The following is a 25,522-nucleotide window of genomic DNA, read 5'->3' on the forward strand; positions in this document are numbered from 1 at the left end:
GGGTCACTCCACACAGGACCTCGACCTAGTGCAGTATAGTGGCGGTGGTGGGGTGGTGAAGTTTCCCCCGCCAGGAACCTGCAAAGGGGCTCAATGGCTCTTGAATGGCTAGCGGCTGGTGACACAGAGCTCCAGGCCGGGCTGAGCCCCCAGGAAGTCTGAAGTCGTGAGGAGCTCCGCTGAGGAAGCGCAAGGATCTCCCCCAAGCAGTCTGCCTGGCCTACATGACTCCCAGGCTATGGGCTCATCAGTATCACGACTCAGAGGCCTCTGGGTTTGGACTTTGCCACCTTGGGCAGAGTCCAGCACGCAGGTTGGGGTCAGTGTGTGCACCCTGCTAGTCTTGCAATGAAACCGACCTTGTGAGTGCAGTCGGGAAGTAGTGGAAGCGGAGGGAAGCCGCTGACACCGGGCAGCTGCGACCCTTAGGCGTGGTCGGCCGCATGCTTGTGGGGCGGTGGCCACCCCTGGAGCAATAGCACCCGCAACAAGGGTTTATTTCACAAGTTCCTGGAAAGCTGGGTAGAACTGTTGCATAGAGACAAAATAAAAAGTTCTCCGGGGTGCACAAGCAGACCCTGCATTTAGTCTTTAATGGCTGACTGACTAGGAACTCGGTTCTCCTCTAGGAAGCCACCACAGCCCGCTCCCAAACAGCTACTGCCTCTACACTTGCTGTAAGTTTATTTCCAAGTACCTCACAGTCCATCTCGCCTCTGCTTCACCCATCCCAGAACTTCCCTGCTGCCTCCCACCTCACCTCCAGTGGGGAAAACTTGGGCAAACACGTCACCAGCCCTCCCTTTCCTCAAATTTCTGACTCCAGCCCAACACCTGATCAGCTCACTAAGATCATATTCCTCGGGACTGAAACAGAAAATCTGATTGGCTCTCTGGGTCAAACAACTTCCCCCTGTGCCAAGACAGATGGACCACTTGGAGCCAAGCTCCCAGTTCAGAACAAAGATTTTGTGGAGGAGCAGGGTAAAATCGCCAAGAGCCTTAGGGCAGGGAAAAGATGGCAGGTTCCCTGGTAGAGCCAGTCTCAAGGAAGGAAGGTGCTTGGGAAATGCTGACAGCTTGCTGAACATAGCAAGAGCTATGTCTGCCTCCCTCTTTCCCAGACATCTTAGCAGGCAGCGCTCTGCAGTTCTCCTGAGTCACCCACCCTTTTTCTCACTAGCTCACAAAGTGGCCAGGTGAACCAGAAGCCTTGTTCTAACCCAGGCCTGCCTCCCGCCAACTCCATCTATTTGGACAAGTAATGAAGATTTCTGAGAGTCCTCTCCTGTAGAATGGAGGGGACAGTAAGATGGTTTTATCACTTATGGCATCCTGGGTTTGAATAAATATGGAAATACTTTCGAGTGTCCTCCCCGTAAACAAGCTATAGTATGCTTGTTTGTTTGTAAAGGTTCCCATTCCGCTCTCAGCCATTCACTGTGAGGCTAAAATGAGACCATGTTTGCCAGGCTGCTCAAACATGCTCAACCCTCCCTTCCCCCATCCCTCTCTTCTAGACAATTTCTTTGATAGGCAGAGGTGAGCATTGAACATATGAAGCCTTGCAGAGCCGGGAACAGAAAAACTTTTTGTTTGTTTGTCAGGGGAGAGGGAGGTTCAACACTGAGGGCTAAAGCAAATATTTGTGGTTATGGATTAACCCAACTCCCAGACTGACATGGCGGCACCAGGACGAAATTGCAGTTTCTCCTTGGCCCACCCCGGTAAGTCCCCCTCAAGGCAAGACCTTGAAAGGCTGTGGAGGACTAGATGGGAAAGAGAGTTGGGCTGTGAGGAAGGGGGAAACCTTGAACCAAGGATCTCCAGGTTGACTGAAGCTTGGGGCCAAGGGAAATGGGGCCCAAACTCTCTCTAGACCAAAGTATGGATTGGCATTCCCTATAATTCAATTGGCCCTCAGGACACATCCGATTATGCAGATCAAGCGGGGCTCAGTCCAGGGGATCTCCATGACCCAGAGCCATCCTCAGAGGCCTCTCAATATCCAGAGCCCCCACTACCTCACGGCACCCTGTTCTCTAAGATGGAACCTATAAACCAGGAAGTCAGTGAAGGAGGAATGGAAGGCCGGGAGGGCCTGCCCACCTGGTCTTGGGGACAGTAGAGGCCTTGAAGGGTGACTATTGGTTTGAAGCACAGGTTAAGGTTCCAGAGCTAGGACCACACAGGCTTGTCCTTAAAACCAAACTCTGCCCTCCTCTTAGGTGTAGATAAGCTGCTCTTTTCCTCTGTGCTTCTGGTTCCTTCCCGTGAAATGGGGCTGGAAACATTAACGCTCACCTATTGGGTGATTGTAAACCTCGACCGAGCCAGTGACAGTGAGTGGAGACTGTGTGGTGTGTGTGTGGTATGTATGATGTGTGTGTGGGGTGTGTGGGGTGTGTGGTGTATGTATGGTATGTGTGTGGTGTGTGTATGGTGTGTATGTGTGTGTGGTGTGGTGATTTGTGTGTGGTGTATGTGTGTGGTTTGGTGTGTGTGTGTGCTGTGTGTGAAGTGTGTGTGGTGTGTGGTTTTGTGTAATGTGTGTGTGGTGTATGTGTGGTATGTGTGTGGTGTGTGTGGAGTGTGTGTTGTGTGTATGTGGAGTGTGTATAGTGTATGTGGTGTATGTAGTATGTATGTGTGGTGTGTGTGTGTGGTGTATGTTTGTGTGGTATGTGTGTATAGTGTGTGTGTGTGTGGTGTGTGTGGTATGTGTTCTAGTGTTGGAGGATTGAACCCAGAGTCTTAAACATGCTAAGTGTGTTCTCTTCTACTGAGCTGCAACCCCCCATCCAGTATCCAATACTTCTTTAGCAGCTTGGAGGAGAGGTGGGGAAGCTGGGAAGATGGCTCAGTTGAAAAAGTGCTTTACCTTATAAATGTGAGGACCTCAGTTGTAGTCCTAGAACACATGTTTTCTTTAAAAATAAAAAAAGTCATGTGTGGTGGCACACACTTAAACTCCTACTGCTAGAGATCAGAAACAAGCAGATCCCTTGGGCTTGCTGGCTAACCAGCCTACTTGATGAGTTCCAGGCTATGAGAACTTGTCTCAAACAACAAGGTGGAAAGTAGGCAGGCTGGTGCACCCCTTTAGTTTCAACGCTTGGGAGGCAGAAGCAGGCAGATCTCTATGCGTTCAATGCCAGCCTGGTCTACATAGCAAGTTCCGGAACAACCATGACTGCCTCAGAAAACAAACACACAAAAACTTGGGGAGAAAAAGTGGGCAATGCCCAGATAAGGACAGCCAAGGTCCCTGCTGGTCTCCACACTTGCACATGGCTGTGCGCGCACAGGGGCCTATTGGTCTCCACACTTGCACACGCCTGTGCACACACGGGGGCCTTCTGTGGGTCCCAATTCCAGCAACGCTATCCATTTTGCACTTAAGGCATGGAACGTCAAATACTGCTCTCTCTCTCTCTCTCTCTCTCTCTCTCTCTCTCTCTCTCTCTCTCTCCTGCCCTGCCCCCCCCCCCATGAACTGGAATTTGCCCTCAGGAAGTGACTTCTCTGTTTTCAGGTAGCTGGTGTGTGTCCAGCTCTAAAGGCCAAATGACTGTTTTGTGAACAGTGTAACCTACTCCCAGCCCCAGCCGTCACAGAGACAATGAGCACACAGAGGTGTCCTTCCCTCTCTCCCTCCCTCCCTTTCTTACTTTTTCTTTCATTCTTGTGCATGCGCACACACACAAGGGGAGGCAAGAGATAGATCTCAGATATTTTCTTCAGGACCTATTCACCTTGTTTTTTGAGACAGGGCCTTCTACTGGCCGGGAGCTGGTCAACTGGAGCTGGACAGGCAAGCTAACAATCCTGACTGCCGGCCAGCCAGCCACAGGGTCCTGCTTGCCTCTGCCTCCCCAGTACTGGGATTGCAAGAACATGCCACGGCACCTAGATTTTTGTTTTAACTTTACATGTGTTCTGGGGATCAGACTTAAGTCTTCATGTTTCTACAACAAGTGCTTTAGGGAGTAAGATGTCTCCCCCACTCAGGGACGACCCTTTCATTCCATTTTCGGGGGTTGAGGGCAGAGCAACTGTGGATGTCCTTGGAGCTTAGAGGCTCTCCTCAGACAGGTGTCAGCAGCTCCAGGATGTGGCAAGTCAGAATCTTCCTGCTGTTCCTGGCCGCCTGGGGAATTTCTAGCACACCTCTTGGTAAGACGGTCTCCACCCCTGTGCAAAACCCTCAGAACCTCCACTGGTTTCCTGTGGTGCCAGGGTAAATGGACCGGCTGTCTCCTGAACTTGGGTCCTTCCCTGAGTGTTCTGTCTACCAAGTCCTTTTCTAGCCTGCCCTGCCCATCCCAGCCCTCTCAGTCCTCTGCTACCTTAGCTCAGGTGGCCACGTCTTCCTCTACACTCACTGCCCAAGCCCCTACTGCATACCTCTGATCCAGTCCCTCCCTCTTAGCTCTTCTCCTCCTACCCAAGCCATCTCTCAGAACGGACTGACAGGTCTCTGTTCTCCAGGTGTCCCTGCTCAAGGGGAACAGATAGGAGGGTGAGGGAAATCAAGGGTGAGGCAAGCCGGGCTTGCTCAGCTCTGCTGGGAGGAGACGTGTGAGACAGATTTCACTTTGCAGTCTTAGTCTTTACTACTCTCATTTATTTATTATTGGATAGCATTATGTCAGGCTGTTTCTCATGCACACATACCTGCAGTTTTAAAAGCGGCAAGATCTGGCGTTGACCCGAAGCACTCCACTCTGCACAGCACACATTGTTGAGTGTGGCTTCAAAGGAAGGTCTGTCTGTTTGTGTCAGAAGATCCATGCTGCTGTTCTCCCACGGGGATCTGGGAACAGAGCAGTAGAGCAGGGCACAGCATCCTTCCTGGGATGCTCTGAATAATAATAATATAGTAGTAATAATAATAATAAGGCGAGGTCTTGAGGTCTTCCCAGGCTCTAGCTGGGGTTCTTCAGATCCCCCCTGGCTTCTCTTGGGTCCCTCCACCACATTGACTCCCATCCCAAAGCAGACCCAGTGTTCTCCAGCAGTGAGCGTGCCCACCAGGTGCTGCGGGCCAAACGTGCCAACACCTTCCTGGAGGAGATGCGGCCGGGCAACCTGGAACGGGAGTGTGTGGAGGAGGTCTGTGACTTTGAGGAGGCCAAGGAGATTTTCCAAAATGTGGAAGACACAGTAAGGCTACAAGACTAAGTTCAGAGGGCGGGGCTCAGGGGTGGGCTGGCGGCTGGATGGGACCTAGAGGAGCAGTGGGCATGATGACCACCATTGGGGATCTTCTTAGAGTTGTAAGAGTTGGTGGGTGCCAACCTTATTTAAAGGCTTGGTCAGAGCACTGGGGACTATAGGAACCAAGACCCTGAAATTAATGTCAGGGAAAAGAGGGTCTGGACACCTCTCCAGCGGTCCCTTCACCTCCACGCTGCCCCGTACCTTATGATTAGGTGTGTGACCAGGACTTTTTGTTTGTTTGTTTTGTTGTTTTGTTTTTCAAGACAAGGTTTCTCTGTAGCTTTTGGGGCCTGTCCTGGAACTCGCTCTGTAGACCAGGCTGGCCTCGAACTCACAGAGATTCTCCTGTCTCTGCCTCCTGAATGCTGGGATTAAAGGCGAGCGCCACCACCGCCCAGCTTGACCAGGGCTTTCTAATGTCTGTCCCCACAGGGCACTCTAAGCCTCAGTCAGTTGAGGTCTAGTTAGAACACAGACTCTGAGCCAGCAAGTCATGTCTCAAGCCTGGATGGTCCAAAGCGATCAGAACAATCTGTGAGGGCTTTAGATACTTTCCACTGAGGACGCTGCTGTGGGAGTAGATGACCGGCTGGGGAGAGTCCTGCTGCGTGGAAAGGGATGTTGTGGGGTGGGGAGCCAGGAGCACTAAGGCAGCTGTTTTTCTGAAAGCCCTTTCCACTAGAAGGAGGCAGTGCCTTAAGGGTGTCCCCTAGTAACAGTGCTGGGCCCTGACACTCTACCCTCTCTTCCCGCCACAGCTGGCCTTCTGGATCAAGTACTTCGGTGAGTGAGTCCCAGCCGCCTGGATGGATGGAGAGTCGAAGCTTGCTCCAGGGTCGGTGGAGGTTGGAAAGGAAAATGGAGGTACCCACATCCTCTACTGCCCCGTCCCTCTGTCTTTCACAGATGGTGACCAGTGCGAGGCTCCGCCCTTGGACCACAAGTGCAACAACCCATGCTGCGGGCATGGCACATGCATCGACAGCCTGGGCAGCTTCAGCTGCTTCTGCGATAAAGGCTGGGAGGGCAGGTTCTGCCAGGAGGGTGAGGGGACCTCTGCGAGGCAGTGAGGTGGGCTGAGGTGGGATCTGGAACTAGCAGGGCCACCACGAGCTGTCTGCACTCCTCTGTCGCACAGAGCGGCAATACCACGACTGCCAGGTGAACAACGGCGGTTGCGTGCACTACTGTCTGGAGGAAGGCGGCAGTCGGCGCTGCGCTTGCGCTCCGGGCTACCAGCTGGCGGACGACCACAAGCGCTGCAAGTCTACCGGTGAGCCCAGGCAGGCCTGCAAAAAGCATCTGGCCTAAGGCAGGCAGGGAGGAAGGGCATCCCCGAAAGCTAACACATCTTGAGGACCCAAGATAGGTAGACATACTCCGCTCATCACTTCCCGGACCCTGTATGTAGTCTCTCGTTTACTTGCCAACCTTCAGGCATCCCTGGACATACCCTGGAGCACAGCAGTCTTCTGTTTCCGTCTGTCTGTCTGTCTGTCTGTCTGTCTGTCTGTCTGTCTGTCTGTCTCTCTCTCTCTGCTCTCTGTGTGTCTGTCTGTCTGTCTCTCTCTCTGTCTGTCTCTCTCTGTCTGTCTGTCTCTCTCTCTCTGTCTGTCTCTCTCTCTCTCTCTCTCTCTCTCTCTCTCTCTCACACACACACACACACACACACACACACACTGAGATGACCTAGGAACCCAGTCATTAGTATTCCCCCCATCCACACTTCTGGGTGTGTTACTTCCTTGCAGAACCTTGGTTCTGCCTTCCTTTTAGATTTTCCTTGAATTTTTCTTTTGGATGAGTTTACTTATGTGTGTAGCGTAAGAAGTCAGAATAGCCAGGCAGAGAGGTCACCACGCTTTTAATCCCAGCACTCGGGAGGCAGAAGCAGGTGAATCTCTGAGTTCGAAGCCAGAGGAAGTACTAGGACAGTCTACACAAAGAAACTGTGTCTCAGTAAAAAAAGAAGGGGGAGGAGGAGAAAAGAAAAGAAAAAAAAGTTTTTAAGTAAGATAAAAATTATTTTAAAAAATAGACTTTCCCCTATAAAACCTTAGTAAAGTGTTATAATGATTAGTATTTAAATATCAAAAATTTTTTAAAAATGGTTTTGGTTTTGTTCTCAGACAGGGTTTCTCTGTGTATCCCTGACTGTCCTGGAACTCTATTCTGTAGACCAGGCTGTCCTTGAACTCCCAGAGATCCTCCTGCCTCTGCCTCCTGAGTGCTGAGATTAAAGGTGTGAGCCAACACCATCCCTCTGAGTTTAGAATTTTTTTAATTAAAAATGTTTAAAAAATAATCTGTATGTATAAAATAAATATTGGCCAAGTGGCAGTGGTCACACCTTTAATCCCAGCACTTGGGAGGCAGAGTTCAAGGCCAACCTGGTCTACAAAGCAAGTTCCAGGACAGCTTGGACTGTTAAACAGAGAAACCCTGTCTCAAAAAATCAGTCAATCAATATGTTAGTGTGTAATCTGTAAAAAATAGTTTTTTACACAATGTGATTATACTCCACCACACACACACTCTTCCCAGTTCATCCCCACCTCCCTCCCATCCTATTCACACCCTTAAAAAACAGGTATCTCAGGGGTAACAGTAAATAAAATAAGATAAATTTTAAAAGTTGAAATATGACAAAACTGATAAGAAAAAGAGCCAAAGAAAAAGCACACTCACATACTTGCACACTCGGGAATCCCATAAAGACCCAAAACAGGAAGCCATAGTATATATGGCTGAGGATCTGTAAGGTTACAGAAAAAGCCCTGGCTTCGCACTGTGAAAGAACCTCCAGCCGACTTGATTCTGTGTTGGCCATTTACTGCTGGGCATGGAGCCAACCCTTAAGACCTTAAGAGCGGTTTGTTTCCCCAGGAAGGTTCCCTTGGAGAAAACTTACTTTTCACTTGCAAATGGCTGTCAGTTGGAGACAGCTTCTGGTGTCTGTGTCCACTTCTCCACTCAGCTGGTGCAGACCCACGCCGGCCCCGTGCATGCCGCCACAGTCTCTGTGAGTTCATACGCTGTGTCTAGAAGGCCTTGATTCCTTGGTGTCCTCCATCCCCTCTGGCTCTTACACTCTTTCTGCCTCCTCTTCCACAGCTCCCTGAACCCTGAGGGGAAGAATTTGATGGAGACATCTCTTTTAGGGCTGAGTATTCCAAGGCCTCCCGTTCTCTGTGTTGTTGTCGGCCTGTTGGACTCTACGTCTCATTTCCTGCAGGAGGAAGCTATCTCTGATGATGGTTGAGCAAGGCACTGCTCTATGAGTACAACAGAATGTCCTTAGGAGCCATTTTATTGCTACATTCCTTTAGTAGAACAATGATATTTGGTTTTCCCCTAAGTCCCCAAGTCCCTGACCTATCTAGTCTCAGGTTTTTGACCACCAAGCAGCATTGGGTGAGGGTTCTGTCTCATGGAATGTGCCTTAACTCAGACATTGGTTCTTTGGCTACTCCTACAAGCTTTGTGCCACTATTGCACCAGCATGTCTTGCAGTGCACTCTTGTAGATGAAAGGGTTTATAGGTTGGTGTTTGCCTTTCCCCTTTGGTAGCATGTAGCGTGCCTTCCAGTGCCATGATACTAGTCCATAACAGGACACTACTTTACCTTCAGTCTGTGGAGAGCCACTAGTAGCCTTGGCAAAAAGGCTAGGTTGTTTGGAGGTTCCCATAGGACACCTTTGGCAAAGAACTCAATTAGATGCAGTCCTTTGGTGACAAGAAATGTCCTGTTGTACCTCTGTCTCCCTTATTATTTGGCAATTTCATTTAGATTGCCTTCATACATGTATATGCTATAAGAAGCTTCTCCTGTGCTAGGCTTCCACATAACCCCTCAAATGGCCCATAGTTTTATCCATCCCTCCTCATATTCCCCACTCCACCCCAACTCACCTGCCCATTTGATCCTCCCATTCCAGTTCCTTCCCTATCTATAACTGTCTATTCTATTTCCCCTTCCTCGGGAGAGCCAGCCCTCCTCCACAGTCCCTCACTCTCTACCTAACTTCTGTGGTTATATGGATCGTAGCTTGCTTGTCGATGACTTAACAACTGATATCCACACACAAGAGAAGATAGACCACCTGAGTTACCTCACTCAGGATGCTTTTCTTTAATTTTATTCATTTACTTGAGAATTTCATGATTTTATTCATTTATTTATTTTAGAGCTGAGTAATATTTCAATCTGTAAACATACCACATTATCTTTATTCGTTCACCCACTGACAAACATCTATGTTGTTTCCAGTTTCTGGCTATTATAAATATGGCTGAGCAAGTGTCTCTGTAGTGGGACAAAACATCCTTTGGGTATATGCCCAAGAGTGATATAGCTGGATCTTGATATAGATTGATTCCCATCTTCCTGAGTAACTGCCACACTGATTTCCATAGTGGCTGGACAAGTTTGTACTCCCACCAACAACAGACACGTGTTCCCCTTACTCTTCCTCTCGACAGTATGAGCTGTCATTGTTTTTATTGATTTTTGAGACCTGTGTTTAGAGCCATACAAAATTTTTAATTGGGTTGTTTCCTTGATGTCCAGTTTCTTGAGGTCTTTATACATTTTAAATATCAGTCCTGCCGGGTGGTGGTGGCGCACGCCTTTAATCCCAGCACTCGGGAGGCAGAGGCAGGCAGATCTCTGTGAGTTTGAGGCCAGCCTGGTCTACAAGAGCTAGTTCCAGGCCAGGCACCAAAGCTACAGAGAAACCCTGTCTTAAAAAACCAAAAAAAAAAAAAAAAAAAAAAAAACAGTCCTCTATCAGATGAGTAATCAGTAAAATCTTTTCCCATCCTGTAGCCATTTTGTCCAAATAATGGTGTCCTTTGCTTTACACATGCTTTTCAGTTTCATGAGGTCCCAGTTATTAATATTGATCATAGTGCCTGCAATATCAGTGCTCTGTTCAGAAAGTCTTTGCCAGTATAAATGAGTTCAAGGCTATTATCTACTTTCCCTTCTATCAGGTTTAGTGTATCTGTCCTTGTGTTAAGGTCTTTGATCTACTTGTAGTTGAATTTTGTGCAGAGTGCTAAATATAGATCTATTCGCCTTCTTCTACTTGCAATCATCCAATTTGACCAACACTATTTGTCTTTCTCTTTCCACCTATTGTGATTGAAAGTTTTGCTGGATATAGTACTCTGGGCTGGTATCTGTGATCTCTTAGAGTTTGTAGAACATCTGTCTAGGACATTCTTGCTTTTAGAGTCTCCATGGAAAAGCCAGGTGTTATTCTAATAGATTTGCCTTTGTTTGTTATTTTGTCTTTCACCTTTTTCAATTCCAGCTTTTAATATTTTTTTGTTCTTTGTGTTTGTAATTGGAAGTTTCTCTCCTGCCCATCTGCTTCCCAAATAATTTACTCAGAGGCTTAATATTACTTATAAATGCTTGGCCAATAGCTCAGGTTTATTACTAGCTGACTCTTATGTTTTACATTAACCTATATTCTTTATTTACACTCTGAAACATGGCAGTATTTTTATTAGCATGGCACATTCATCTCCTGCTCCCTCTGCATCTGGCTGTGACTGGCAGCTCCTCACTCTACCCTTTTTCCCATCATATCTTTACTTTGGTTGCCCCACCTATACTTCCTGTCTGGCTACTGGTCAATCAGTGTTTAATTAAACCCATTTGAGTGACTAATCTTTTTGTTTTGTTTTTTTTTTTTGAGACAAGGTTTCTCCGTAGCTTTGGAGCCTGTCCTGGAACTAGCTCTTGTAGACCAGGCTGGCCTCAAACTCACAGAGATCCACCTGCCTCTCTGCCTCCCAAGTGCTGGAGTGACTAATCTTTACAGTATACAAGAGGATTATTTTACAGCATTTCTTCCTTTTTGTCTAATTAAAAAGGATGGTTTTAACTTTAACATAGTAAGATTGTAAATGACAAAAACAGTTATCAAGTTAGAATTACAGTTACAATATCCAGGCTATTTGTATTTTATAAAATTAGATTTAAGAAAATACTCTATTATCTATCTTATCTTTGTGAGTCCAAAGTTTTGTACCTAATTTATCTTTTATCATAACTAAAGAAAACTATAACTATTTAGTCTTCTACCCCATCAAATACCCCAGAAGGTGAAATGTTACCTAATGACAAGGAACTGAAACTGCCTGAACAGTCACCCAAAGTTCCTCTGTAATGTTGGGGACTGCCTGACAGACTTAACATATTTGACAGACTTTCCTGTGAAGCAGGTAATTTTGAAGGACTATCCTACCTTGTCTTGGCAAAGTTTATCAGTCACCCCTTTTGCATCCTGCTGGTCCAGTTTGGACAGTAACTATGAGGCAAGGGCAGTTTCTTTGCCCATATTGCTAGCTTTTGCAAAAAAAGAAGACAAACTCCATACAGAGTTTCTTTGGTGTTCATCATCCTCTTTGAAGTAATTGTTGCTGCCAGGAGCAGCACTGTTCTCACTGTTGAGAAAAGTCTAACTTCCTAAAACATTTTAAATGACTTTGAAGTGTTTGAATATTGCTTATCTATCTGAAATATATCTCTGTATAACCTTGAAAACATACCTAACATGACTATAAGTTTGCTATGATAGATGACCATTAATCTGTATTTCTTAATTATATATTACTCTTTTTGTTTTTTTTTTTGGTTTTTCTGTAGCTTTGGAGCCTATCCTGGAACTCACCCTGTAGACCAGGCTGGTCTCAAACTCACAGAGATCTGCCTATCTCTGACTCTCACTGCTTAAACATAATACCCTAAACAAGAGTAAAAATATACATACAGTATAACAAAATTAACTTTAAATTTGTATCAATAAGCCAAAATCCATACCAATGTAAAATATGTAAGATTAACAGTTGTATTTAGGATTAAAGTAGATACAATAATCTACCCTTTCATCCTATCATTTCTACATTCTCCCTCTTTCTTTTCAGAACAAGATCCTTGAATCTAATCTCTTTGGTTAGTTTTTTCTGACCATTGTTCATAACAACTTGTAACCAACCCCCTAAATGATGATAAACATTCATGATTTATTTTTGAGAATATGGGCATAGTTTTCTAGACTATTTCCTGCTGATTGGGGGCACTGGGAATCTTTGAAGAACCCTGGGAAGATTTAGGATTATGGTCATGTCCTGACTGGAATATCTGTGGGTCTGGATCATCTCAATCAGCAGCCTTGAAGCTGTTCTGGATATAGAACTCAGAGAAAACTGCAACAGAGACACTCTCCAGAAACTTTGGATCATCTGGGTCATCCATTCCCATTAGAGATTTTTCAGGGGCTCTTCCTTAATCAAACCTGATTTTTCATTACCCAGAATGAATCCACAGCCTCTCATTTCCTAAAATTACATTTCCTAAAGTAACATATATTTTGACTTAAATTTTGAAGTCAAGATATTTTTAAAATATGTAGGTTGGTTTACTCTAGCAGCTTTCATAATCAAATGTCTCTCAGCAGTTATCATTTGTTCATTAGCAGTCAAAAAATGTAAAGATAATACATACAATACATACAGTATCCAGACTCTGTGTATTTCCCATCTTTATATGGCTTATTATATTTGTTTACTCAATTTCTTTTTAAGGACTTCCTCTATCCTCTTTTTGCTCTCTCCCAAGCCTACATATATTTTTAAACACACTATAACCTGTTTAGAGGGGGCTTTGCCTGAATCTATCTTTCCTGCATATCTCTTTCTTTTTCTAACCATGTAACTATTTAAACTGATAAGCAGCATGGCTAGGACCAAAGCAGTGCTTTGGTGATTGGCTCCACCCCATTCATTGGTTCTGAGAACTTAGCTTCATGGCAGAGGTGCCAGCAGAAACCATGTTTATCACCCTACTCTGAGAAGTTTCTGGGTCCACATCTTAATCCTAGAATTGTGGGTTTGTGCCCCACATTGGGTACCATATGGAATTGGAAGTTTCTCTCCCAACTGCCCACCTGTTCCCAAATACCCAGTGACTGCTTCCTGAATAATTGACTCAGAGGCTTAATATTACTTATAAATGATTGGCTGATAGCTCAGGCTTGTTGCTAGCTAACTCTTACATTTTAAGTTAACTCGTATGCCTTATTTATACTCTGCCATGTGGCAGTACCTTTATTAGCATGGCACATTCATCTCCTGCTCCCTCTGCATCTGGCTGGCGACTCCTCACTACACCTTTCTTCTTCCCATTATCCTTAGTCTGGTTGCCCCACCTATATTTCCTACTTGGCTACTAGCCAATCAGCATTTTATTAAACCAATTCGAGCGACAAATCTTTACAGTGTACAAGAGACTATTCCACAGCATATGTTTACTGTTCTTAGGTGACGAGGGGAACCCATTTTTCTGGTCCATTTTGTTTTGTGTTCTGTATGCTTCTTGTACCTTGATAGTTATCTCCTTTTTTAGGTTGGGGAAGTTTTCTTCTATAATTTTGTTGAAAATATTTTCTGTATCTTTTGTCTGGATTTCTTCTCCTTCCTATTATTCTTAGACTTGGTCTTTTCTTAGTGTCCCAGGTTTCCTGGGTGTTTTGTACCTGAATTTTTAAATATTTAATGTTCTTTGACCAAGGTGTCCATTTATTCTATCTTATCTTCAATGCCTAAGATTTTCTCTTCCATTTCTTATATTCTGTTGGTGAGGCTTGCCTCTGAGTTCCCTGCTCAAGTTCCTAAACTTTTCATTTCCAGTTTTCCCTCTGTTTGAATTTTCTTTATTGATTGTATTTGCACTTGTAAGTCTTGAACTGTTTTCTTCCCCTCATTACACTGTTTTGGTTTTCATGGATTTCTTAATGGATTTGTTCATTTCCTTTTTAAGGGCCTGCAGTATATTCATAAACGCCATTTTGAAGTCCTTGTCTGGTGCTTCAACTATGTTCCAGGCCGGCTGTAGTAGGGTTGCTGGGCTTCCGTGAAGACATATTGTCCTGGCTGTTGTTGGCTAAGCATCTGGATTTGGGATGATTGTAATGTTAAGTGGTGATGGTGTTCTCTTCATTGATTTCTGTTGCCCTTTCTGGTTCTTATGGAGTGCTATGGCTATGGGCTGCCTGGTAGTGAATGCTTCTGGGGTCCTGCCAGGTGTGGCCACTGGTATTCAGGGAGTTGCCGATGCAAGGTGGAGGCTGAGACAACAGGATGGTGCTGAGGGAGTCTTAGGAGATCTTCCTGATCTGCTGGTGGTGGGGCAAGGAAGGAGAGGCTACAATTGGCAGTGCGCTATAGAGATGTGGATGAGGTAGAGGAACTGGGTGTGGGGAAGAGGGGAGAGACTGAATGCCTGAAGGTTGTCCACCTGCTGCCTTCACCTTGAGATCATCTGGTTGGCACTCTCCCTTGCGCTTCCTTTGTTGTCTTTCTGGGTCTCTTACAACATTCATACTTATCGCCTCTTCTATTTTTCATATCTGACCTTTTTCCCCCCGAAACAGTTCTTGTATCCCAAGCTGGCCTTGAGCTCATTGTATTGCTGGGGATGTCTGATTTCCTCATCCTCCCGCCTTTATCTCCAGAGTTCTGGAACTATGGGCATGCACACTTCATTTTATTTGTTACCGGGTTGAAACTCAGAGCTTTAAGCATGCCAGGCAAGCACTCTATCACCCGAGCTTTGTCCCCAGGCCTGACTTTGCATTTTTTTCAGGGAACTATTTACAATTTTATCTTCTAGTCACTGTACAGAAACACATGTTTAAACTGGGTAATTTTTTAGAGATTTGTTTATTTTATATGAATAAGTATTTTGCTTGCATGCGTGTGTGTGTGTCACTTGCATGTCTGTTTTAATTGATCCCCTGGAACTGGAGCTATAGACAGCTGTGAACCACCATGTGGCTGCTGGGAATTGAACTTAGGTCTTCCAGGGGAGCAGCCAGTGCTCCCCAATGCTGAAGCATTTCTCCAGGTCCTAAACTTTGTATTTTGAAATTATACATCTCCAGGAAGTTTCAAGAAGTCCCCACGGGCCTGCCTTCCTGTAAGCTTTCCTGAAGGTTAGAGTCATCCGCAGACACTGGTTTCGGATCCTTAGGTCTGAACACTGCAGCAGGGTTTGAGGAGAGTGCCTACAAGGCTGGTGAGTGCGCTCAGTTGCCTTCCAGCACCCAGGAGCAGGACAGGCAGAGGCTCTGTCATTTTTGCAGCCTGAGGCCTTCTAGCCATGCCACTGGATCACAGAACTATCTGTAGATTTTTCTCATGGCCTCTGGTTCCCCTTCTGCAGGAATTGACCTCTTTAGGTGAGAAAAGGGGAGGCAAGCCATGAGGAGGGCTCCCCAAGACTCCCTTGTCAGCTCGCATGCCCCACCTTCTGTCTTATCTGTACTGCCTCCACCCCCGGACTTTAGAGGACTCCAGAAAGGTGCTGTCTGTGAAATCCCAGCTTCTGGGAACTTTGCTACCAGGAGAGACTTTTGCTTCTTGGTTTGCCAAGCCAGTTACTATGTCTACCTACTGGCCAGTTTCTGGAATTTCGTTGCTGCTGTCTGCTTTCTGTTCTGTCATTCCTCACTTCCCCTGCTGACGGTGTTCCTCCACTCCAGCTTAGAGTCTCCCAACTAGCATTCAACATTTCTAGGAGCAGACCTCCCAGACCACCAACCCCTGGATTTCCACGGTGTGCCCACTGCTATGAGAAGAGAGGTTTCAAAATGAATCGCCCAGAGCTGGAGACAGCTTGGCTGACAGCTCACACGCAGGCACAAGGACCTGAGTTTGGATCCCCAGCATCTGCATTAAAAAAGCCAGACATGGTTGTATGTGCCTGTAGCCTCAGCATGCTGCGGGGAGTGGCAGAGACAGTAGGATCCCTAGGAGTCACTGCCAATCACGCTCTACACTCAGTGAGAGGCCGTCTCAAGAATAAAGCATAGAAACAAGAAAGACACTCAATGTTGACCTCTGGCTTCTACATGCATGTGCAACTGCACACATATATACACACACACAGGCACATGCAGGGACACACACACCTTTCTGGGGTTGGAAAGATGACTCAGCAATTTAGAGTACTTGCTGTTCTTGCACAGGGCTGTGATTTACAAGGCGGCTCCCATTTATCCTTCGTTCCAGTTCCAGAGAATCTGGTGACCTCTTCCTGCCTCTGAAGGCACCAGACACACGCAGTGTGCCTAAATACAGTGTACTTGCATACATGCAGGTAAAACACTCATGCACCTTTAGAGAGAGAAAAATACTAAGCCTTTTCTCCATAATCTGCCCCCCTACTTTGAGATAGGGTCACATGTAGCCCAGGCTGACCTAAAACTCACTGTGTAGCCTAAGACGACCTTGGACTTCAGATCCTTCTGCCCTACTTTCCCAATGCTGTGGTTACAGATGTGTGTTACTATGCCTGGTTCATGCAGTAGGGATCTCACCCAGGGCCATATGTGTGCTAGGCAAGCATCCTACCAACTGAGTTATATCCGTAGACCCGTCCATGTAATTTATCATCTCCCTAGGAGCTTGGTAGCATCCAAACAGGAGCCTTTCCTTATATATCTTGGGGATAATCGATCACCCATAACCCTGGAGTATAATGAATCCACGATATCTTTCATCATCAGCTCAGGCACACTTAGGTAGTAACAGTGCTTGGCCAGTAGGTGGCACTATTTGATTTTGAGTCCCAAGCCGTACTTCGTGAATCCTCCGCGGTGGCAGCCCAGTCTACAGACAGACGAGAGGGCCCTGGGAGTCATGCCAGGGAGACCCTTTACCACCTCTCTTTTACTCTCAGTGAATTTTCCATGCGGAAAGCTGGGGAGACGGATGGAGAAGAAACGCAAGAACAGGGACACAGACCCAGAAGATGAACTAGAACAAGATCCAAGGATTGTCAACGGAACACTGACGAAGCAGGGAGACAGTCCTTGGCAGGTGAGGGCGTGGAGGAGAGACAGTCTTCTGGGACCCCTGCTGGCGTGAGAGAAGTGTTGCAGCTTGAGGGGACGGGGTGGTGGGAGGGAACGGAGGTTAGAGCTGGGGTTGGAGCTGGAATGGGCACGTGCAGGGAAAGGCATGTGTCTTAGTTACAGTTACTGTTGCTGTGATAAAACACCATGGCCAAAGAAATATGAGAAGCAAAGAGTTTGTTTGGCTTACATTTCTACATCACAGTTCATCAACAGAGGAAATCAGGACAGGGACTCAAGCAGGGCAGGGACCTGGGGATGGAAATTGATGCAGAGGCCGTGGAGGGGTGCTGCTTACTGGCTTTCCCTCCACGCTTGCTCAGCCTGCTTTTTTTCTAGAACGCAGGAGTCCAGCCCACGTGTTGCCCCGCCCACAATGGGCTGTGCCATTCTCCATCAGTCTCCACTTAAGAAGATGCCCTTCAGTTGGGTCTTACTGAGGCATCTTGTCAGCTGAGGTTCCCTCCTTTCAGATAACTAGCTGCTGTCAAGCTGACATAAAACTGGCCAGCACAGCATAGTGGGAGCAAGCAGGAGGAAGAGCTCTGGTGCTGAGGAAGAGATGGAGAGACAGAGCTTTTGTGGGTGGGAACTAAGGTAGGGACCATGTTTCTGGAGAAGGCACTAGTGTAGGAGAAAGCGAGAAGGGACCTGAGCATCCCAGCTTCAGTGCGGAGCAAACATTTACTTGTTTCTCGTCTTCGCCAGGCTCTGGAATGAGGAGCAGACTAGCAGTTCACCAATTTGGGGAGCTTAGAAACTCTGGAAATAGCTCAGTAGGATGAGGACCAGGATGCCCATCAGGACAGGGGCAGAAGGAGGCCTGGGAGAGGTGCCCCAAGCAACCTGAGTACCAAAAAAGGCTCCCCAGAGAATGTAAGGTCTGTCCCAGGCCCCAGCACGAGAGCGCTATGACGTGGGTATGGCGGAAGGTGACTATTGGAACTGCATAGGCTATGTCAGGAGGAGTCCCTGACACAGGCCCATGCCAGACAGTGTCACAAACAGAAAACACCGGGGAAAGACCTGAAGGCTATGTGTGCCAGTGGGACCAGGAACCCGGGGGAGGGTTGGGAACTACAGAGAGTCGGAGAGTTGGAGAGTCGTGTGAGGCAGCCTGTGATGTCACTTACAGGCGATCCTTCTGGACTCCAAGAAGAAGCTGGCATGTGGAGGGGTACTCATCCATGCCTCCTGGGTGCTGACGGCAGCCCACTGCATGGTGAACACCAAGAAGCTTACTGTGAGGCTCGGTAAGGGCGGAGGCTGGGCGGGAGCAGCCATAGGCCTGGGAGGAGCAGGGGAAGCAGGCTTGCTGTCCCAGGGTGCGTGATCCTGGCACTTATTACTTAGGCTCCACAGAGGACGCTTGGGGGACAGAGGTATCCTTGCTAGCCCCAGCTCACACTGGGACACCAGTCAGCTGGGAAATTTCTGGTGCTCATTTCAGATCTAGGTCCACACGTTTGTGAGGGGCATCACACGTCCAGGTCTTCTCCCTGCCACTCCTATGGAGCTCGCTTTGCGGGGGCCTCAGCACCCGGCCATGGTCAGCCCCCCGACACCTTGTGAGCTCCAGATAAACTGACAGGGTGAAGCTGTGCAGTGTTGGCCTGTCTTGCTAGCTGCTCCCCCAAGAGTCTGAGGGTCCCCACGTCTAGGCCCTACTCTGTAACCATTTCTGGAGGGCCTTTTAGCAGACACTATACCAAAAGGAAGAAAAGTGGGTCAAAGTTGTTCAGTTGAGTTCCCAGCACCGATGTAGAATCCAGACATGGTAGAGTATAATTAATCCCAGTGCCGGAAAGGCAGAGAAGGAGGGCCTGTGGGCCTGCTGGCCAGTCAGTGTAGCTGGATCTGTGAGCTTCAGCGTCAATGAGAGATTCTGCCTCCAATATAAGGTGGAGAGCAATCGAGGAAGGCACCAAACATTGACTTTTGACCTCCATATGCATTCACACACATGCACCCTCCATGAACACAAGCACATACATACATACATGCACACATACATATACACACACATATATACATACATACACACACACATACATACACACATGCACACATACATACATACACACATACATACATACATACACACACATACACACTCATACACACACACACATACACACACATACATACATATGTAAGCACTCACATAATAAAAGAAAGGGTGCACTGAGAATGACAAAATTGATAGGCTGTACACCACCTACAGTGTGGACAATGGCCTGTGGCCCTACTTCCCAGAGCCATCAGCTGGTAGGGAGGACCTGTCTCTTCTCTGTGGTCCAGATCATTCTTGCTAGCAGGGCCTGCCTGGGGCTTGCTGCTGCTCCCCCTTGAATCTTGCTGCTGCTCGTCTTTGGGTCTTGCTGCCCTGGAGCTGGTCTCTCCAGCAGGGTTGTTCTTTCTTCCCTTCTTGTCTACAGGAGCCTCTGGGTTTTCTGTTCTTTCGATCTTCGTTTTACTGTTCCATCTGTGAATTCTGAGTGCGGACTAGCCCCCTGCCCCTTAGGAACTTATGCCCAAGGGCCCACTATGCATACTCCTGGCAGGAAAACTCACCTTTTCTAAGGATCTGAGGTACAGGGACCCAGTTCAGGGCACCACGCAGCTGGGCAGCAGAAGCACCATGGTCAGGCAGGCTCCCCCAGCCTGCCGTACTTTGATAGGGTCTTTGCCTTGCAGGTGAGTACGATCTGCGCCGCAGGGACCATTGGGAACTGGACCTGGACATCAAGGAAGTCCTCATCCACCCTAACTACAGTCGGATCACCAGTGACAATGACATCGCTCTGCTCCGCCTGGCCCAGCCAGCCACTCTGTCTAAGACCATAGTGCCCATCTGCCTGCCGAATGACGGCCTGGCAGAGCGGGAGCTCACTCAGGCCGGCCAGGAGACGGTGGTGACAGGCTGGGGCTACCAAACCGACAAGGACAAGGATGGCAGGAGGAACCGCACCTCTATCCTCACCTTCATCCGTATCCCTGTGGCCCCACGAAATGACTGCATCCAGGCCATGAACCATGTGGTCTCAGAGAACATGCTGTGTGCGGGCATCCTTGGTGACAGCAGAGATGCCTGTGACGGTGACAGCGGAGGCCCTATGGTGGTCTTCTTTCGGGGCACCTGGTTCCTGGTGGGCTTGGTGAGCTGGGGCGAGGGCTGCGGGCAACTCAACAACTATGGTGTCTACACCAAAGTAAGCCGCTACCTGGAATGGATCAACAGCTACATTGGCAGCAAGGACGCCTCCCCGAAGGGCCAGGGTCTGTAGCACCCCTCCATGCTCATCCCTGGACCCCACTCCTAGAGTGAGGCTGGGCTAGTGAATACCACAGCACAGGACATTAAAGGGGCATCCAACAAACATGCCAACCTGAGTTCCTGTCTGTCTTTGCATCCTTTTTACGGGCCATTCTGGAGAAAAGTAACATTAAGTGAGCATCTACTATACACCAGGTACTTTACAAAAAGAACGTGCTTAACTACTCAAACAGTTCTGTGAGGCTGGGGGGATCCAGTGGGATCCGAAGCTGATATAACTTGGGGGTGGTGGTTCATAGACAGGATTTTTTTTGTTAATGTGACTCTAAGAGACTAGAACCTTTCTCGGGCCTTCAGAAGGAGCTAGTGCTAGCTGCAGGTCAGAAAAGCTCACCAGCGGCCTCCAGTAGAGGCAGGTGAGGCTCAGAGGGGCCATGTGGTGGAGCAGGGATTCAAACCAAGGACGCACCCCCAAGTTCAGCTGCTTCTCTTCTCCGTTGCTCCTGGGGGCAGCTGAAGTATGTGGGGTGGTGGGGATGGTGTGTGTGTGTGTGTGTGTGTGTGTGTGTGTGTGTGTGTGTATAGGTTGCATGCACATATGTACATATGTGTTTGGAGGCCAGAGGACAACTCCATGTGTTGCTTCGCAAACACTGTCTACTTTTTTTTTTTTTTTTTTTGACCTGGGGTCTCTCGCCGGCCTGAAATCTACACAGTAGGCTAGGCTGGCTGGCCAGAGAACACCCCCACACACACACAACCCCCCAGCTTTGACAAGAGGAAACAGAAGATCAGTAGCCCACTGGCAAAGTAGCCAGATGCCCAGAAGGTGATGCTCAGAATGACTTTACAGTCTTGTTGAAGAAGCTGTTCGAGAATTAAGTTATAAGCTGGGTGTGGCGGCAACACCTGTAGTTCCGACTACTCATGAAACTGAGGCAGGAGGATTGCTGCAGTCCCAGAGGTCAGGAGAGCCTGGGCAACATAGCAAACCCTTTCCCTTGAAAAGAGCAAAAGAGAAGGAAGAGGTGGAGTGTGAGGAGGAAAGAAGGGAGGGGAGGGGAAGAAAGGGGTAAGAGTCTGGTTAACTGCAGCCTATCTGGTCCTGGTGTAAGACCACCATAGAGCATGGCAACTCCAGAGTCCACATCCCTGAGCAGAACCGTCTCTCCCTTCCCTGCAGCCATCACTTTCAAATAGTTCCTCAGGATGAATGGGGCCTGTGAGCCTCTCCCCACTCCACGCTGTATCTCCTCAGAATGGATGGGGCCTGTGAGTTCCTCCCCACTCCAGGCTGTATCTCCTCAGGATGGATGGGGCCTGTGAGCTTCTCCTTACTCCGGGCTGTATCTTCTCAGGATGGATGAGGCCCATGAGCCTCTTCCTCTGCAGGCCAGAATGCAGATTGGCTTGACCTTTCCCAGATCTGGTATGGCTTTTTTTTTAAAAAAAAAAAAAAAAAACAAAAAAAGCAAAAAAAAAACCACCTATCAGTTGTTTTGGGGATGAGGTTGGAGGGCTTTTAGGAGCCACTTCTCTCCAATGTATGCTGTGGGACAATGGTTTTGTACCCTGTAAGGATTGTTATTTGTATTCTAATAAAATGCTGATTGGCAAGTAGCTGGGCAGGAAGTATAGGTGGGTCAACCAGGCAGGACATATAGACATATAGGGCAAAAAAACAAAAGAATTCTGGGAAGAGGAAAGGCTCAGGCTGTAGTCGTCACCCAGATTCAGGGGAAGCAAGATGAGAATGCCTCACTGATAAAAGGTAGCAAGTCACATGGCTAACACAGACAAGAATTATGGGCTAATTTAAGATGTAAGAGTTAATAAGAAACCTGAGATAATAGGTCAACCAGTCTTTAATTAATGTAGACCTCTGTGTGCTTTCTTTGGAACTGAACAGATGCGGGACCAGATAGAACAGAAACCTCTGTCAACACATGTGGGTTTGGGGAACCAAAGCCAATTCTCTTACCTGCCCAAAAAGGCACAATGGAGACAGGACTTCCATGAAAAAGCTAAGATAATTAGACAGTAATCTTAAAACTAGTACAGCTCTCTGTGGTTCTGAAATGGGCAGATAATTTTCTTCTCTGGTTGCAATGGCTAATTTTAGTTGTCAGTTTGACTGGGTTAGGGAGTAATCAGCTGGTATGCTCTTCTACTTTCGGCTACTATAATAAAAGGCTTGAGGCAGGCCAACTTTATAAAGAAAAGAGGGATTTTTAGCTCAGCATTTTAGAGGTAGTGCCATTGGTTTGGCCTCTTGGAAAGGCCTGGAAGCAGATGGTGATCATGGTGACACTGTGGTGGAAGATTTGTGCCGGAGTCATAGTGTTGGCAAGAAGGCATAGCACAGTTTGGGGGAAGGACTCATAACCACTTGCTTTTGTGATTACTCAGGGTGCTCAGGAGATTGAGGCAAAAAAATCACTGCCTTCCAAGGGTGGCGACTGTAATGACCTAAGGACCTTCCCCAGGAGTCACCTCTTAAAGACCTCACATCATCTCCCTGCCCTGGCAAGCTTCCAGCACGTGGACTCTTAGGGTTCATGCCTTGTCCAGACTATAGAGGCTGGGTGGGCCTGCTGGAGGAGATCGGCAGGTGTACGAGTCCGTGGACTGAATGGGAAGATCTGCCACCTGTGGGCTCTATCCAACTAGCCCTAGTAAACTAAGAGGAGACGGAAGGGAAGGGAAGGTCTCTCTCTCCTGCTGTTAGGACATTGTGTTGGGGTTCTCTAGGGTAACAAGTTTAGAGAATGAATCTGTTATCAAAGGGGATTTGTGAGAGTGTTTACACGGCAGAGACTGTGTAATCCACCAATGGTCCCAGCACACTGGAGAGGCTGAGAATCTGTTCAGTGCACAAGAGCAGAGGCCTCGGCAGTCCTATCCATGCTGGGAGGCTGGAGCCGCCTTCCCTTCCTCCTCCTGTGGAATTCTTCTACTTCCATGTCTTCTGCATCCATGGCCCGGTGAGTTTTATCCTCCCCAGTGGCTACAGCACTGAAGAAAACGTCTGTCTTCACCAGCAACCCTTAACTGCCTGTGGATCCTCAGGGAGGTTTAGGCCTCATGAGCTCAGCCCTAGTTTCAGGATTTTACATGTGGAAACCCAGTTTTCCCAGTTCCTATGTTGAAGAGGTGGCCTTTGCCCACAATCATGTGGCTTTAGCTGTGCGGATTTATTTCTGGGTCCTTTATAATCTAGTCCATTGGCGAATGTGCTCTTTCCTTCCCTCCTTTCTTCCTTCCAACCCTTCCTCCCTTCCTTCCCTCCCTCTCTTCCTTCTTTCCATCCTTTCTTTCTAATTTTTTAATTTTTTTTATTTTTCCATTCAAATATTTACACTTCCTTCCCTCCTCCCATTCCCCCACTCCCCCTCCCTACTTGAGAGAGGGCAGGGATCCCTGCCCTGTGGGAAGTCCAAGGCCCTCCCCCCTACATCCAGGCCTAGGGAACTGTGCATCCATATAGACTAGGGTCCCAAAAAGCCAGAACATGCCGTAAAAACAAGTACCAGTGCCTTTATCAACGGCTTCTCAGTCAGCCCCCATTGTCAGCCACAGTCAGAGAGTCTGGTTTGATCACATGCTCATTCAGTCCTGGTCCAGCTGGATTTGGTGAGCTCCCATTAGATCAGACACACTGTCTCAGTGGGTGGACCAACCCCTCACAGTCTAGACTTCCTTGCTCATCTTCTCCCTCCTTCTGCTCTTCAACTGGACCTTGGGAGTCCAGTTCATTGCTCTGATGAGGGTCTCTGTCTCTATCTTCATCAGTCGCCTGATGAAGATTCTATGGTGATATTCGAGATAATCATCAGTGTGATAGTGGGGCAAGGACAGTTCGGGCACCCTCTCCTCTGCTGTCCAAGGACCTAGCTGGGGATATCCCCGTGGACACCTGGGATCCCCTCCATCCTTTTTTTCTTTGTGCATGAAAATGCGTACAAAGCACATACTGACAGATAATCTCTTCAACATATGCACTGAGAAAACTGGATTTCCTATAGCTTGCTGCCCTGTCAGAGGTGTGTTTACCCAGGAACTGCACTCGATCCTCCAGCTCTGGAATGCCAGTGGCCTGCTCTTTGGCAGGCATTTTTGGCTTGTTTCTTGTTTGTTTGTTTGTTTGTTTCTGCTTAGTGTAAAAAGGTCTGTTTAAGTGCCCTGCTGGAGAGCAGAGTTTCTTTTCTTTTTTATTAAATCCATCTCATTTTAATTGTTTGGATAGAAATGTGCTATGCATTTCTCCCCTCCCCTTCCACCCTCTCTCTGCCCTCCATGCTCCCAATTTACTCAGGAGATCTTGTCTTCTTTCCACTTCCTAGGAGTATCCATGTTTGTCTCTCTTAGGGTCCTCTTTGCTACCTAGGTTTTCTGGGGTTGTGGCCTGTAGGCTGGTTGTTCTTTGCTTTATGTCTTTATCTACTTATGAGTGATTAGATAGTATATTTGTCTTTCTGGGTCCGGGTTCTCTCACTCAGGATGGTGTTTTCTCGTGCTGTCAATTTGCCAGAGCAGAATTTCCTAACGCAGCTGTATCCTACCCCTTTTTGTCAGCTTTCTTGGGCTCTACATGGGAATGTAGGCCCATGTTGGAATGCCAAAATATAGTTTGTTTGCTTTTTTTTACACTTTGGGAGCCCACAATCCAGATCCCAGATAAATACCTGGAGACTTATTCTCACTTATGAATGCCTGGCCTTAGCTTGGCTTGTTTCTAGCCAGCTTTTCTAACTGAAATTATCCCATCTACCTTTTGCCCCTGGGCTTTTCCTTTCTCTATTCTCTCTCTTTCCTTCTTACTCTGTGACTGGCTGAGTGGCTGGCCTCAACATCCTCTTCTTCTCCTTTGTCCATGCCCCCTTCTTCTCCCGAGCCTTGATTCCTCCTCCTATTTTCTCTGCCTGGCAGTCCCACCTATTTTTCTCTCCTGCCTAGCTATTGGCCGTTGAGCTCTTTATCAGACCATTCAGGTGTTTTAGGCAGGCTAAACACAGCTTCACAGAGTTAAACAAATACCACATAAAAGAATGCAACACATCTGTGCATCATTTAGCAGAGATATTCCACAGC

The 25,522-nt window shown here is 47.6% G+C and overlaps 1 protein-coding gene across 5 annotated transcripts; it reads left to right on the plus strand.

The window, feature by feature from the left end:
* Window positions 1–1,681: 1,681 nt before the first annotated feature.
* Proc (protein C, inactivator of coagulation factors Va and VIIIa) lies at window positions 1,682–20,483 on the plus strand. 5 transcript variants are annotated; one of them, XM_057788994.1, is made up of 9 exons: window positions 1,682–1,727; window positions 4,096–4,176; window positions 5,000–5,166; window positions 5,982–6,006; window positions 6,130–6,267; window positions 6,362–6,496; window positions 16,980–17,119; window positions 18,290–18,407; window positions 19,852–20,483. In XM_057788994.1, exons 1-9 carry the CDS (start codon window positions 1,682–1,684, stop codon window positions 20,439–20,441), a joined length of 1,440 nt encoding a protein of 479 aa, XP_057644977.1. In that variant the 3' UTR covers window positions 20,442–20,483. The 5 variants fall into 5 exon arrangements, with proteins under 5 accessions (XP_057644977.1, XP_057644982.1, XP_057644980.1 ...); XM_057788999.1 differs by lacking the exon at window positions 1,682–1,727 and having other exon boundaries at window positions 4,098–4,176; window positions 5,003–5,166; XM_057788997.1 differs by lacking the exon at window positions 1,682–1,727 and having other exon boundaries at window positions 4,107–4,176; window positions 5,003–5,166; window positions 5,982–6,012; window positions 6,047–6,286.
* The last annotated feature ends 5,039 nt before the right edge of the window (window positions 20,484–25,522 follow it).

This window comes from Chionomys nivalis, chromosome 14, assembly GCF_950005125.1.
Source record: "Chionomys nivalis chromosome 14, mChiNiv1.1, whole genome shotgun sequence".
Classification (NCBI taxonomy): domain Eukaryota; kingdom Metazoa; phylum Chordata; class Mammalia; order Rodentia; family Cricetidae; genus Chionomys; species Chionomys nivalis.